General features: G+C 45.2%; 1 protein-coding gene across 1 annotated transcript in view; it reads left to right on the plus strand.

Moving 5' to 3' along the window:
* Positions 1-497: 497 nt before the first annotated feature.
* Positions 498-12,802, plus strand: part of LOC134468900 (cation channel sperm-associated auxiliary subunit delta-like) — a 45,892-nt gene continuing 33,587 nt past the window's right edge. Inside the window, exons 1-5 of the mRNA XM_063222829.1 lie at positions 498-719; positions 11,915-11,968; positions 12,076-12,163; positions 12,244-12,314; positions 12,394-12,466. Coding sequence (XP_063078899.1) covers positions 652-719; positions 11,915-11,968; positions 12,076-12,163; positions 12,244-12,314; positions 12,394-12,466 — 354 coding nt within the window. The 5' untranslated portion in view covers positions 498-651. The remainder of the gene's footprint in view (positions 720-11,914; positions 11,969-12,075; positions 12,164-12,243; positions 12,315-12,393; positions 12,467-12,802) is intronic.

Genomic DNA, 12,802 nt, shown 5'->3' on the forward strand with positions numbered 1-12,802 from the left:
CCGTGTGTTCCAAGAACATTACTGTGCATGTCATTTTGTTTCTTATCAGTCAAATATTACTCAATACTACTCAGGCCGGGTTTCAGTGTAAAAGAGTAAAGTATAAAACTTGGTCGAAAATTTAATGTAGGCTATCAGGCACAGGTAAAAACCTCTCAAACTACTGAAAATTACAAAGTGTGCACAGTTCTACTCACAGAAGCTAATACTACAGCCTGCAAATCTTTCCCTTTTTCGATCGTTTTTTTAAACCCTTGATCGTTGGAGGACAGCCCTCGAGCAGAGTTTCCAGATTACTTGGGATGACCGTCTGCGGGTAAAAAGGGAACATTTGGCGTTTTTTCCCCTGCAATTTTATGCGCATAGAAATCAATGCAATTTGTTGACATTGGGCGGAATTTAGCGCAATTTTGGCGGTTTTTTTTTTTTTTTTTTTAAATAACCTTTTGGGCGGGATTTGATCAGACACATCTGACACTGCCCTCGAGCCCTGTCCTTTGAAAAATCTGTGCTCTGTGCGGTTGGTTTGAGTCCTGGTTCGAGTTAGTTATTATCTATTACTAGTTCTACTATCTTGACACTGGATTCCACGTTGTGCTAATAACAACAAATCAGTCTTGCATAGAAGCTAAAGTGTTCATTCGTAAAACAATGCAGCAATGTTTTGTCACAATACTATTTCTCTCCACCGCATTACTGAGCCCCATCACTGCTGTAAGGTATGTTGATATCGTGTTTTTGCTCTACAATTGAAACAGTAACTCGTAAGCATAAGGCTGAGGTTCAGATTGAGAATTTTGCTATTGTAGCTATCGGCATTACTGCTAGCGGATTTCTGCGTATTATGGAAAGCCAAGTAGGCCTAGTCATGAAGATAAATATCTTAGTTTCTGGTCTAAGAAATAGCTAGTTAGCATGCTAACATCAACGAAATAGGCTCAGCAATGTTATTATTACTACAACTAGAGTGGCTGTTACTCACTCATTAACACCCACCTGCATGTAGCTATCCTAACTGCTTAGGTGGACAAGTAATGTAAAGTCAGACTGGTACAGTGCGTTAAATTACAATGAGTGAAATTCAACATAATTTGTAGTAAGTTGATTCTGCTTAAATGTGTTAGCTTGCTAGCTTGACAAATGCACTGGAGTCCAAAATGGCAGAACCTAACAGAGCCATAGGCAATAATACACATCTATACGTTTTATCTAAATGGTTATGTTTTCATGCCAAGAGCTGAAGAATTACTTTACAGACCAGAGCATATGCATATTATTGAACTCAAAAGTGACAGCTCTTCAGCACAGCACATTTCCCCCAACTCACTCTCTCTTTCCCTCCCCAGTTAAAACACATAGATCTACTTCTAACTCTCCTTCTCACAAATGCACTACTACCTCCAGTCCAGAATAGAAATTAGTTGGGAATCATACAATAGACAGCACAAACGTATAGCCTAAATGTGTTGTGCTGCCATGCTTTGTGAGTATAGAGACGTGCCATCATGCAGACCATTGCCTGCCTATGCACATTTTACATGAAAATGTTCTGTTCTTCACTCACCCTGCCCTGCTAATGTCCTATTACAATTCAAACACATTCGTTCCCCCCCTCCGGAAATAGGCCCTACTTCTATTTTGGAAAGTACAATGTGATGCCACTCAGTTGGCCTGTTGAGGAGAATATTGTAATAAATTTGTGAGCTGCCACAAGAGGGCGCTAAAATGTCAGTATGCTAATTAAGCTGCCACAACCTTTAATTATAACCCGGTATGGTCCGGTATGGAACAACCATGCACAAAAGGATTCAAGGAATAACAACTCTTTATTATTAAAGGTGGGGTTGCAGGTTAACCATTTTTAGACAATGTACTATTATGACATCACGTTGGGGGTTCCGCAGGCTCATAGGAGTCTATGTAGAACCTTAGAATCCTGGGGGAGTTACCCCAACGTGATGTCATACCTGCAACCCCACCTTTAATGCAAATTCATTAAAATAACTGAGCACCCATAGGCCATCTCCCCTACACAGAGTTTCCCCGCCCCACACAACAGGAAGTCTGAGTAAGCCACACAGGTCAAGTGATACACTAGGCTACAATACCCACAGCATGCTTAGACCCATAACCCAACCCCCGCAATAAATAGCTAGATAAATACGTGCAATAAATACAGGCTATAAATAAGCTATATCACAACAAAATAGGCCCTAGTCACGGCAATTCATCACAGCAACTCAGTGGCAAATTCATCACAGCAATTCATCACAGCAAATCAGGCCTTCAGTAATCCATCACAGCACTACATAGCAATTCATCACGGCAAGTAATTATGAGTCCATTTAAAATCATCAAAACACGGCACCCTTCGGAATCATCATCAAAACATCTACCACTAATAAGACAGATACACGCGTGAGGACAGACTTTCGTTGGTGACCGGGTTACACTTATTAGAGCGATGGCACCCCCGCGCTCACACACGCACCAGCAAACACGCACGCACACAATGAAGGAATAAAGGGCTCTGCATACTTCACGTGCGCACTTTGGCGCGAGTGGCGCGAGAACCATTAATGACGTCATCACTTGCGACAGACTATTCATACTTCAAATGGCTTTCGCTCGCATTGTCGGAAGTGCCCTCTGCTGTTCATGAGAGAAACGGCAGTATCTTTCGCAACTCGCAGCGTGAGTTCTATGGATGTATAAAATAGAAAGCCAAACACGGCTGCTGTAGGGCTACTGAACGTCTGACTTGTGACTTACCACATTGAAACATATTTTTTGTTGTAGCCTACATTGCCAGATCATTCCAAGACCATGTGAGAGCATTGTTCTGGCGGCAGAATTTATAAATAGATCGCAGAACACAACGTGCTTCTGAACAAAGTAAACAATTGTTTCACTGAACAACATTTAAGAGAGAAGATAAAATAACTCTCTAGGACATTTTATTATCCTCAAAATGATGCAGGATCCATTCTGTAGTAGCCTACAGTAGTTGTAGCCTCTCTTCGCAACTCCTGCTTTGTCTGCCTACCTGTATGGTCGCTGGTGGCGCACGACAAGTTACAAAAAATCTGGGGTGCACGACGTTGCGCCACGGCAGGTAACACACTGCCAAATGCAAAAATGGGAAAACTCCCCATTTATATAGTGTCAAAAGTAGGGCTGGGTTCAAAAGATCGATTCGCGATCCAATATCGATTCACGTTCGAAAAGGGTGATATCGATTCACAACTTTGTGGATCGATCTTTTGCCGATCATTATAGGCGCTATTTACTAATCCACATCCTGTAGCTCTCTTCCACAGTTTCCCACTTATTTCTCACATACAAAGGTATTTCATGTTTGTGTGGGCGTCAAAGGCTGAGATATTTAGGTTTCTATAACCGGTCCTAGAATTTTAGCCATAAATGGGTTAAAGTGACAGCCCAGCAATACAAAAGACAGATATTGAATCAAATCGGATCGGATCGTGGATCGAATCGGATCGTAGCCTTCTGGATCGGAATCGAATCGATCCAGGAAATTTGTATCGATTCCCAGCCCTAGTCAAAAGTACAAATTACCCCTTTAGGTACACCTAGAATGGCAAATTTTGACTTTAAAATTTGGAACTTTAAAATTTGGTTGCTTCGCTCCCTCGCCTACCACTATGCTACAATTTGATCCTAGCTAGAACCCTGAGATATTCCAAAACAGCAAAGTTTTGAGGCGTCTTGTCGGTTGTCCTGAGACTGAGACTGTATTAAAGGGACAGTTTGGTCAATTTCAACATGCAGTTGTATTGCTCACGCTACCCTTGACTTGTCAGTACCTGGTGATGCCACATTTTTCGGCTCAGCCCTTTCCGAGATATGAGCAATTCTAATGGGGGCAGCGTTTGTTTACATTTTTAAAAAATGAAACATAGGCCAACTCCAAATATTTTCCCAAAAGGTACTGCTGTTTGCTAGTTGTCTGCTGATGTTTTATAACCTTTTGGATGTTTTTGGGAATAAATAAAAATGTTTTTTTGAAATGTAAACAAAGAGCTGCCCCCATTACAATGACCAGGATCTCGGAAACGGCTGAAGAAGAAAAAAAAAAAATCTCAGGCACTGACAAGTCCAGGGTAGTGTGAGCATTACAACTGCATGTTGAAATTGACCAAACTGTCCCTTTAACTTGGGGGTTGGATAACTCAACAAAAAAGTGTTATTTGTATGCAATAAAAAAACATTTTGTCAGCAACCAAACAGTTTAATTGGATTGTGGTGAACAACAAAATCCACATTTCCCCTTTTATTAAATTGACCTCAAAGTTGAAAGTGGGCTTCAAGGGTACATGATGGGCTTAATGGGTACGCTTCTTACCCAATTTTGAAATTATTTTTTTGTAAGACTTTAAATTAAATGGGTATAATACAATTGAAACTAATGGGTTAATAATACAATATTTGGTTGTTGTTCTGTAGAACTACAAATTGTGTGTGCGTGCCACCTCTCTTTTTTCCCTTGGTTTTCTGGTTGATCGACTGTAAGAGTTTTTTTCAACACAAGGAGTCACACAGACATGAGCTAGTTGATTTGAAATGATAAAATCTAAGGAAGGGGCAGATTCTGCGCGGTCATGAAAACTCATTTTGACCCATTTTCAGTTCTTTTTGCGAAAAAAACTATCAGTTATTATTCTTCCACACTGAGATTCACTGGTTTTGGCTCATTTTCTGTGAGGAACATGAATCTGAATAAAAAGTAAAAAATAATGACATCAATGTTGCAACCTTGTGTGAGAAGAGCACTAGTGGCTCAATCCGGAAGCTTTGATCGAGTTTACTCACTTTCTTCATCGTCTCCTTATCTTAATCTCTCTGTATCTCTCACTGCCAAGAACATAGAGTATATACACAGAAATTCACAAGCAGATTGACGGGGACATGAGGGTGAACATGAGCTGTGATTCTTGTCCCTTTTTACATTATTTTCCTATATAATATGCTCAGGTCAAAATGACCTGAACACCTTCTATGTAACAAAAACACGACCACACAAATGTCTGGCACAGACAGTGACTATGAAGCAGATGCCTCATGGCATTAACTTGTACGAACTCAACGATAACCGTGTTAAATTAATTCACGTTATTGATAGGCTTTGGAAAGCTTTTTCATTTCTTCACTCAGTTTAAGCTTGAAGTCGTAACGTAGTAAAAAAAAAAAACAACAGTTTGGAGGTAGTTATTCCACTCTAGGAATATCACTAGGAACCCTGAATACCTCTGCAGCCCTCAATGTAGACTCTTAGTGCAGATGGGGCCACCTGTTCAAGTACAGACAGGAAGACCCAATTGCAGTTCAGAGATTTTATTTTCTTATCACAGGAATCCAACAAAAGATTTGCAGTTCAAAAACAGTCAACAAAAAAGGGGTAACGCTCAGAAGATTCAAAAGGGCAAAAATGAAAAACCCCAGTATCGGTTGTCAAAGTCTTCAAGAAAAAACTCAAAAGTTGCATAAGCACAGTCCATGAAAATCTTCAAAAAACTCAGGTCACAAAAATCTCCAGACAGAAAAAACTCAAAAGGATGCAAGAGAAAAAGTCCAGGCAGTTCCAAAAAGTCACAACAAAAGATCTTCACCAAAAAATCCAAAAAATAGCAAAAACAAGGAGAATGGCAAAAAACTCAAAATTCACAGGGCTAGAGCACTTACGGATTGACGCACACTCGGGAAAGGACAGAACAGTCTGACACATGGCAAAGGGTGAGCAGGGCTTAAGTAGGGGGAAATTAACAAACAATGAGGGTGATGCCAATGAGGGGCAGGTGGCAAACAATCAATCATGAGGGGAAACAAAAACAAAAGCACATGGGCAATGTAGTACGCAAAGGGGTCACTAGAGGGCAGGCACAAATGTAAACAAAAGGTGACAGGTGGGGACAGACTGTGACAGTACTCCCCCCCCAAAGACGCCCCTTGGCGTCTCTAAGATGCAGAAAGTCTTTGGCGCTTGAAGTCAGCAATGAGCGATGGGTCCAAGATCTGACGAGCCGGGATCCAGCACCTCTCCTCAGGGCCGTAGCCTTCCCAGTCCACAAGGTACTGGAGACCCCGGCCCCTCCGTCTGACATCCAACAGACGGCGCACAGTGAATGCCTCTGCGCCATCAACTAACCGGGGAGGTGGGGGGGCAGGTTGGGCAGGGTGCATGGGGCTGGTGATGAAGGGCTTGATCTTGGACACATGAAAGGTGGGATGGATGCGGCGAAGGGGAAAAGGGAGCTTGAGCCGGACTGCAGAGCGGCTGATGACCTTGGCGATTGGGAAGGGGCCAATAAAGCGGGGGGAAAGCTTACGGGACTCTGTTTTGAGGGGGAGGTCTTGGGTTGACAGCCAAACACGCTGCTCTTGGCGGTAACGGGGTGCTTGTGAACGGTGCTCGTCAGCCTGCCTTTTCATTCTGGAGGAAGTGCGGAGTATAGCAGAGCGGGTAAGCCTCCATGACCGCCGGCAACGGCGGACGAAGGCCTCAGCGGAGGGAACCCCCACTTCTCTCTCCTGGTCCGGGAAGAGTGGTGGTTGGTAGCCCAGGGAGCACTCAAACGGGGACCGGCCAGTGGAGGAGGAGATGTGGGAATTGATGGCGTACTCTGCCCATGGCAACTGCTCACTCCAGGTGGTAGGGTTTTGGGAGGCCAAACATCGCAGCACTGCTGATTGGCGCGCTCGGTCTGGCCATTAGTCTGCGGGTGAAAACCAGGACAGACAGACAGAAGCACCCAACAATTTGCAAAACGCCCTCCAGAAACTAGAGGTAAATTGGGGACCCCTATCAGAAACCACCTCAGAGGGCAGTCCATGCAGTTTAAACACATGCTGTATCATTATTTTGGCAGTGTCTTTAGCAGATGGTAAGCCAGCAAGGGGTATAAAATGTACTGCTTTAGAAAAGCGATCAACCACAGTGAGGATCGTATTGTTACCCACAGACTGGGGCAAACCCGTGACGAAGTCGATGGAAATGTGGGACCAGGGCCTCTTCGGAACAGGTAAGGGTTGTAGCAGTCCCGCAGGTCGGCATGTAGAGGTCTTGTTTTGGAAACAGATGGGACAAGAGGCGGCAAAGGCCTTGGCGTCCTCTTTCAGGGTAGGCCACCAGAACCGCCGGGAGATGAAGCTGAGAGTGCGGTCGGATCCAGGGTGACAGGAGAGTCGTGACGAGTGGCCCCACTGCAGTACCTGAGAGCGGACAGAGATAGGAACAAAAAGGTTAGATGGACACTGCCTGGGGCTCGGTCTACGACCCTGGGCGGAGATGACCACAGACTCAATGTCCAGCTGCGCCGCCCCGACAATGCGATTTAAGGGCAGGATGGTGTCTGCCTCTGTGGGCTCTTCATCTGTGCTGAAGAGTCTGGACAGGGCATCAGGCTTCACGTTCTTGTGGCCAGGGCGGTAGGACAGGGTGAAGTCAAATCTGGCAAAGAACAATGACCAGCGAGCCTGACGAGGGTTGAGTCTCTTTGCAGAGCGGAGATACTCAAGGTTACGGTGATCTGTCCAGACGAGGAAGGGTTCGCTGGCCCCTTCCAGCCAATGCCTCCATTCTTCCAGGGCCAGCTTTACCGCCAACAGCTTCCGGTCTCCGATGCTGTAGTTCTGTTCTGTTGGAGTGAGGCGGTGGGAAAAAAAGGCACAGGGATGAACCTTGTTGTCCTTGGCAGATCGTTGCGAAAGCACGGCTCCCACACCGACATCAGAGGCATCGACTTCCACGATAAACTGCCGAGCAGGGTCAGGATGGACTAGAACTGGGGCTGAGGTGAAACGTCGTTTCAGGACCTGGAATGCATTCTCAGCTGCAGGGGACCAGTTGAACTTGACCTTGGAAGAGGTTAAGGCAGTGAGAGGAGCTGCCAGGGAGCTGTAACTTCGTATGAAGCGCCGGTAAAAGTTGGCAAACCCCAGAAAGCGCTGAAGTTCACGACGGGATGAAGGAGTTGGCCACTCCACCACTGCCCTGATCTTGGTGCAGTCCATCTTCAGTGTCCCGGCTGAGACCACGTATCCAAGAAAGCCCATGGTGTTGCGATGGAATTCGCATTTCTCAGCTTTGACGAAGAGCTGGTTCTCGAGTAGTCGTTGGAGGACTCTGCGGACATGTGAAGAGTGCTCAGAGAGAGTCCTGGAGAAAATAAGGATGTCATCCAAAAAGACAAAAACAAACTGGTTAATCATGTCCCTCAGCACATCATTCACTAATGACTGGAAGACGGCAGGGGCATTGGTCAGTCCAAAAGGCATCACTAGATATTCATAGTGGCCAGAGGCGGTGTTGAAGGCCGTCTTCCACTCATCCCCTTCTCGAATGCGGACTAGATGGTAGGCGTTTCTCAGGTCAAGCTTAGTGAATACAGTTGCCTCTTGCAGTAACTCAAAGGCGGAAGACATTAAAGGAAGGGGGTACCTGTTTTTGACGGTTATGTCATTGAGACCTCTGTAGTCAATACAGGGTCGGAGTGAACCATCCTTCTTCCCAACGAAGAAAAATCCGGCACCCGCAGGAGAGGAGGAGGGCCTGATGATGCCTGCTGCCAGAGATTCTTGGACATATTTAGTCATGGCCTCAGTTTCAGGACGAGATAGGGAATACAGTCGCCCTCTAGGAGGGGATGTTCCAGGGAGCAGATCAATTGCACAATCATAGGGGCGATGTGGGGGTAGAGAAGAGGCTCTTGACTTACTGAAAACTGCCTTGAGGTCCAGATATTCAGACGGGACAGCTGAGAGATCCGGGAACTCCTCCGCTGGAGTGGAGACAGGTGGTGGTGTCTGTGCCTGGAGGAGACATTGGGAATAGCAGAGGGGGCTCCAGCCCACAATTAGTTTAGTGGCCCAGTCAATGTGAGGATTATGCTTAACTAGCCAGGGGTGGCCAAGAACTATAGGGTCATGAGGAGAGTCAATGACATAAAAGGCCAACAGTTCATGGTGATTACCGGAAAGGCATAGACTCACCGGTACGCTGACATGCGTGATGTTGGCTAGCCGTCGTCCATCCAATGCATTTGCCACCAGTGGTCTCTGAAGGGCAGTTGTGGGTAATTGCAGCTGGGTCAAAAGGGTGGAGTCAATGAAGTTCGCCTCAGCCCCCGAATCCACTAGAGCCAGTAGTTGTTGTTGGAGGCTGCCAAAGCTCAAGGTGGCCGGGAGGAGAGTACGTTGCATGGAGGAGGGTGTTATGGGCGTCACACTCACCAGTACCCCTCTAGCTACTGGCGAGCGTTGGATTTTACTGGGCAGGTAGCGATGAAGTGATCTGGTTGGCCACAGTACAGACAGGATCCAGTGGTCATCCGCCTCCGTCTCTCAGCGGGGGTCAGACGGGCACGGTCCACTTGCATTGGCTGAGGGTCGGAGGTGCAGGTGGTTGACTGAGGGGTGACCATGTCGCTGGCTGGTCTGGGACGAATGGAGAAGGATCTTCTACCAGGGCGCTGTTGTAGCCTAGTGTCAATTCTGATGGCTAGGTCGATCAGCTCCTCGCAGGTCGATGGAAGATCATGTGACACCAGCTCATCCTTGATCTCATCCGATAGGCCGTTCAAGAAGATGTCAAAGATGGCTCCTGCGTTCCAGGAAGTGGATGTTGCCAGGGTCTGGAAATCAATGGCGAACTCGGAAACCGACCGGCGGCCCTGACGCATGTGTAGCAGTTCTCTTGCAGCTTCATGGCCATGTTTAGAACGGTCAAAAACCCTCTTCATCTCTTCACAGAACCCACGGAAATCCTCGCAGACAGGTGATTCCACCTCCCATAGTGCCGTTCCCCATCCCCTGGCTCGCCCAGAGAGTTGAGTGAGAACATAAGCCACTTTAGCTTGGTCAGAAGGGAAGGTGGCAGGTTGAAGTTGGAAAATGAGTGAGCACTGGGTAAGAAAAGAACGGCAGGTGCCAGGCTCACCAGAATACTTCTCGGGTGGGGGTAGACGAGGCTCATGGGCAGCTGCAGGTGTGGAAGAGGAAGCTGAACGTGATAGCTGCAGAGGCTGAATTTGAGCAGCCAGGTTTCGGACACTTGCAGCTACAGAGTCCAGCTGGGTGGAGTGTCTGCCAAGCATTGCTCCTTGTTGTTCGAGGGCGCTCCTCAGCTGCTGCTGGTCTGCTGGGTCCATCTTGGTCAGACTGTACTGTTAAAGTACAGACAGGAAGACCCAATTGCAGTTCAGAGATTTTATTTTCTTATCACAGGAATCCAACAAAAGATTTGCAGTTCAAAAACAGTCAACAAAAAAGGGGTAACGCTCAGAAGATTCAAAAGGGCAAAAATGAAAAACCCCAGTATCGGTTGTCAAAGTCTTCAAGAAAAAACTCAAAAGTTGCATAAGCACAGTCCATGAAAATCTTCAAAAAACTCAGGTCACAAAAATCTCCAGACAGAAAAAACTCAAAAGGATGCAAGAGAAAAAGTCCAGGCAGTTCCAAAAAGTCACAACAAAAGATCTTCACCAAAAATTCCAAAAAATAGCAAAAACAAGGAGAATGGCAAAAAACTCAAAATTCACAGGGCTAGAGCACTTACGGATTGACGCACACTCGGGAAAGGACAGAACAGTCTGACACATGGCAAAGGGTGAGCAGGGCTTAAGTAGGGGGAAATTAACAAACAATGAGGGTGATGCCAATGAGGGGCAGGTGGCAAACAATCAATCATGAGGGGAAACAAAAACAAAAGCACATGGGCAATGTAGTACGCAAAGGGGTCACTAGAGGGCAGGCACAAATGTAAACAAAAGGTGACAGGTGGGGACAGACTGTGACACCACCGGCGGGCCTATTCACATCATAACAACATTGCTATGGCAGTGTTGAGAGCCTTAAAGCAGAGATATATTCTAGTAAGGGGAGATAGGACAGGTACATAGAAATTAACGGTGAAGATTCGTAACGCAAATATGGCGTCTACCCGCCTTTCTGGTAACAAGAGCCAATGTGCCTGCTGAGCTGCGTTGACAGTGATCCAATCATCTGGCTGCATCGGCGCACGTGAAATTATGCACATGCTCAGTTGTGAAAAGCCGTTGCTCTCGTGCCGTTATGGAACTACTGCGCCTGCGCTCTGTCAAAAAAACCGTGAGAAAAGTGGCTCAAAAAGCTTTATTTTGACTCGTATGACACAACCAAGTAGTCTAGGTTGATCAGTTTTTCACGGTCGTTTCAACCATATGGTTTTCACAACCGCTGGGTTCCCCTCCGTCCTATACTCAGTTTCCCCATTCATTTTTCCCATTGACTCTCAGATCTGGTCTACTTAATCGCGAAATAGCACCCCGGAGGCGTCACCAAGATGGCCGCCATATGTCCCCTCTCATTCTAGAATCTCTCTGCTTAAAGGGACACCTTGCAGGAAATGGTCAAAAAAGGTACTGCAACTATGCTGCTCATTGAAACTGGGCTGCCTATTGGCAAATTTGATCTTTACATGAAAGTTTACTATGTAATAAAGAAATATTTTCTAGTATGGTAAGTACATTCATTTTTGCAGCTAAAAATGGCTATTTTAGGAAATTCAAAATGGCGGACCATGGAGAAGATCCCCCTTTTCATGTATGAAAAGTGCAATTTTCCCAGTCATAGTGAATACTTAGAATTTGATGGAGGTGGTAAGTATTCATGAAAAAGGTAACATTAGTGAATGGGCAGCATAAATTCTGGAAATAAACAACTAAAAATCTCACACAATGTCCCTTTAAGTAACAGATTAAGACATAGCCATTACAATTTTGGTGTCAGTAAGGTTATAACATAGGCTCTGTGCTAAGGGTTTAAGAATCACTGCCCTACAACATTGACCACACCATCTCGATATGCCACTATTCTCTACCTGGACTCATGTATCAACACCTCTCTCTCTTTTTTTTAGGTTTCCTGCTGTGCTGTCTCTCCCACCTGACAACAAAATAGAGGCAAATGGGAAGTATGTATAAAATGCTCTCAATTTAAATAATAAAAAAATATATTGGATATCGGTATCATCCAAAATGTTCACATCGGTGCGTCCCTACTTCTCTCTCTCTTTTTCAGTTCTCATGCTATGCCGTCTCTCCCACCGGACAACATAATACCTGGGGAACAGGACAGGCAAACAAGGCAACAGGCATATGGGTACTATGTAAGTATCATTCTTAAAGAATCACTGTTACAAGAACATCTTTTTCAATTATCATTGAAGCATCCCCTTTTTGTGATTAGTTGAGATACGCCAAGCCATATTCGGTGATTGTTTGGAATCCTTGCAATAATCAAGAGGCGATCTATATGGGGTAAGAAGGGATCCATCATATCTGTATCTTCTCAGAGATTTTTTTTTCCAAACCTTAAAAGTATTTTTCATTGCTTCAGGTTGACGGGTGTTTTTCACACGACTGCTGTCTTTGAGGATAAACTTTCTCCACTGTCCAACCCAGGGTGGCTGGTAAGCAATTGTTTTTATGGCAATGAATTATTTGTAACAATTAATTTACTCTTTTGACTCTTTGAACAAGTTGATGAGTCATACAGTAACTGCAGGGGCAACTCCACTGGAGAGGTCTATTGGTCCCATGACGTCCCTAATAAATAACGTGGAGGACGCCACATTCATTGATGAACAACAGGCCATCTTTCATACGTACAATAAAGATCAACATTTCAGACCCTTTCATGATCTAAAAAACACGTCAGAAGTGCCTTTTGTTCATACGGAAACCCTGCATTTTTTTTTAATATATCAAGATATTTATCTCTACCTTCTCCTCCCCACATATATGTG

The sequence above is a fragment of the Engraulis encrasicolus genome, chromosome 18, assembly GCF_034702125.1.
Source record: "Engraulis encrasicolus isolate BLACKSEA-1 chromosome 18, IST_EnEncr_1.0, whole genome shotgun sequence".
Classification (NCBI taxonomy): Eukaryota; Metazoa; Chordata; class Actinopteri; order Clupeiformes; family Engraulidae; genus Engraulis; species Engraulis encrasicolus.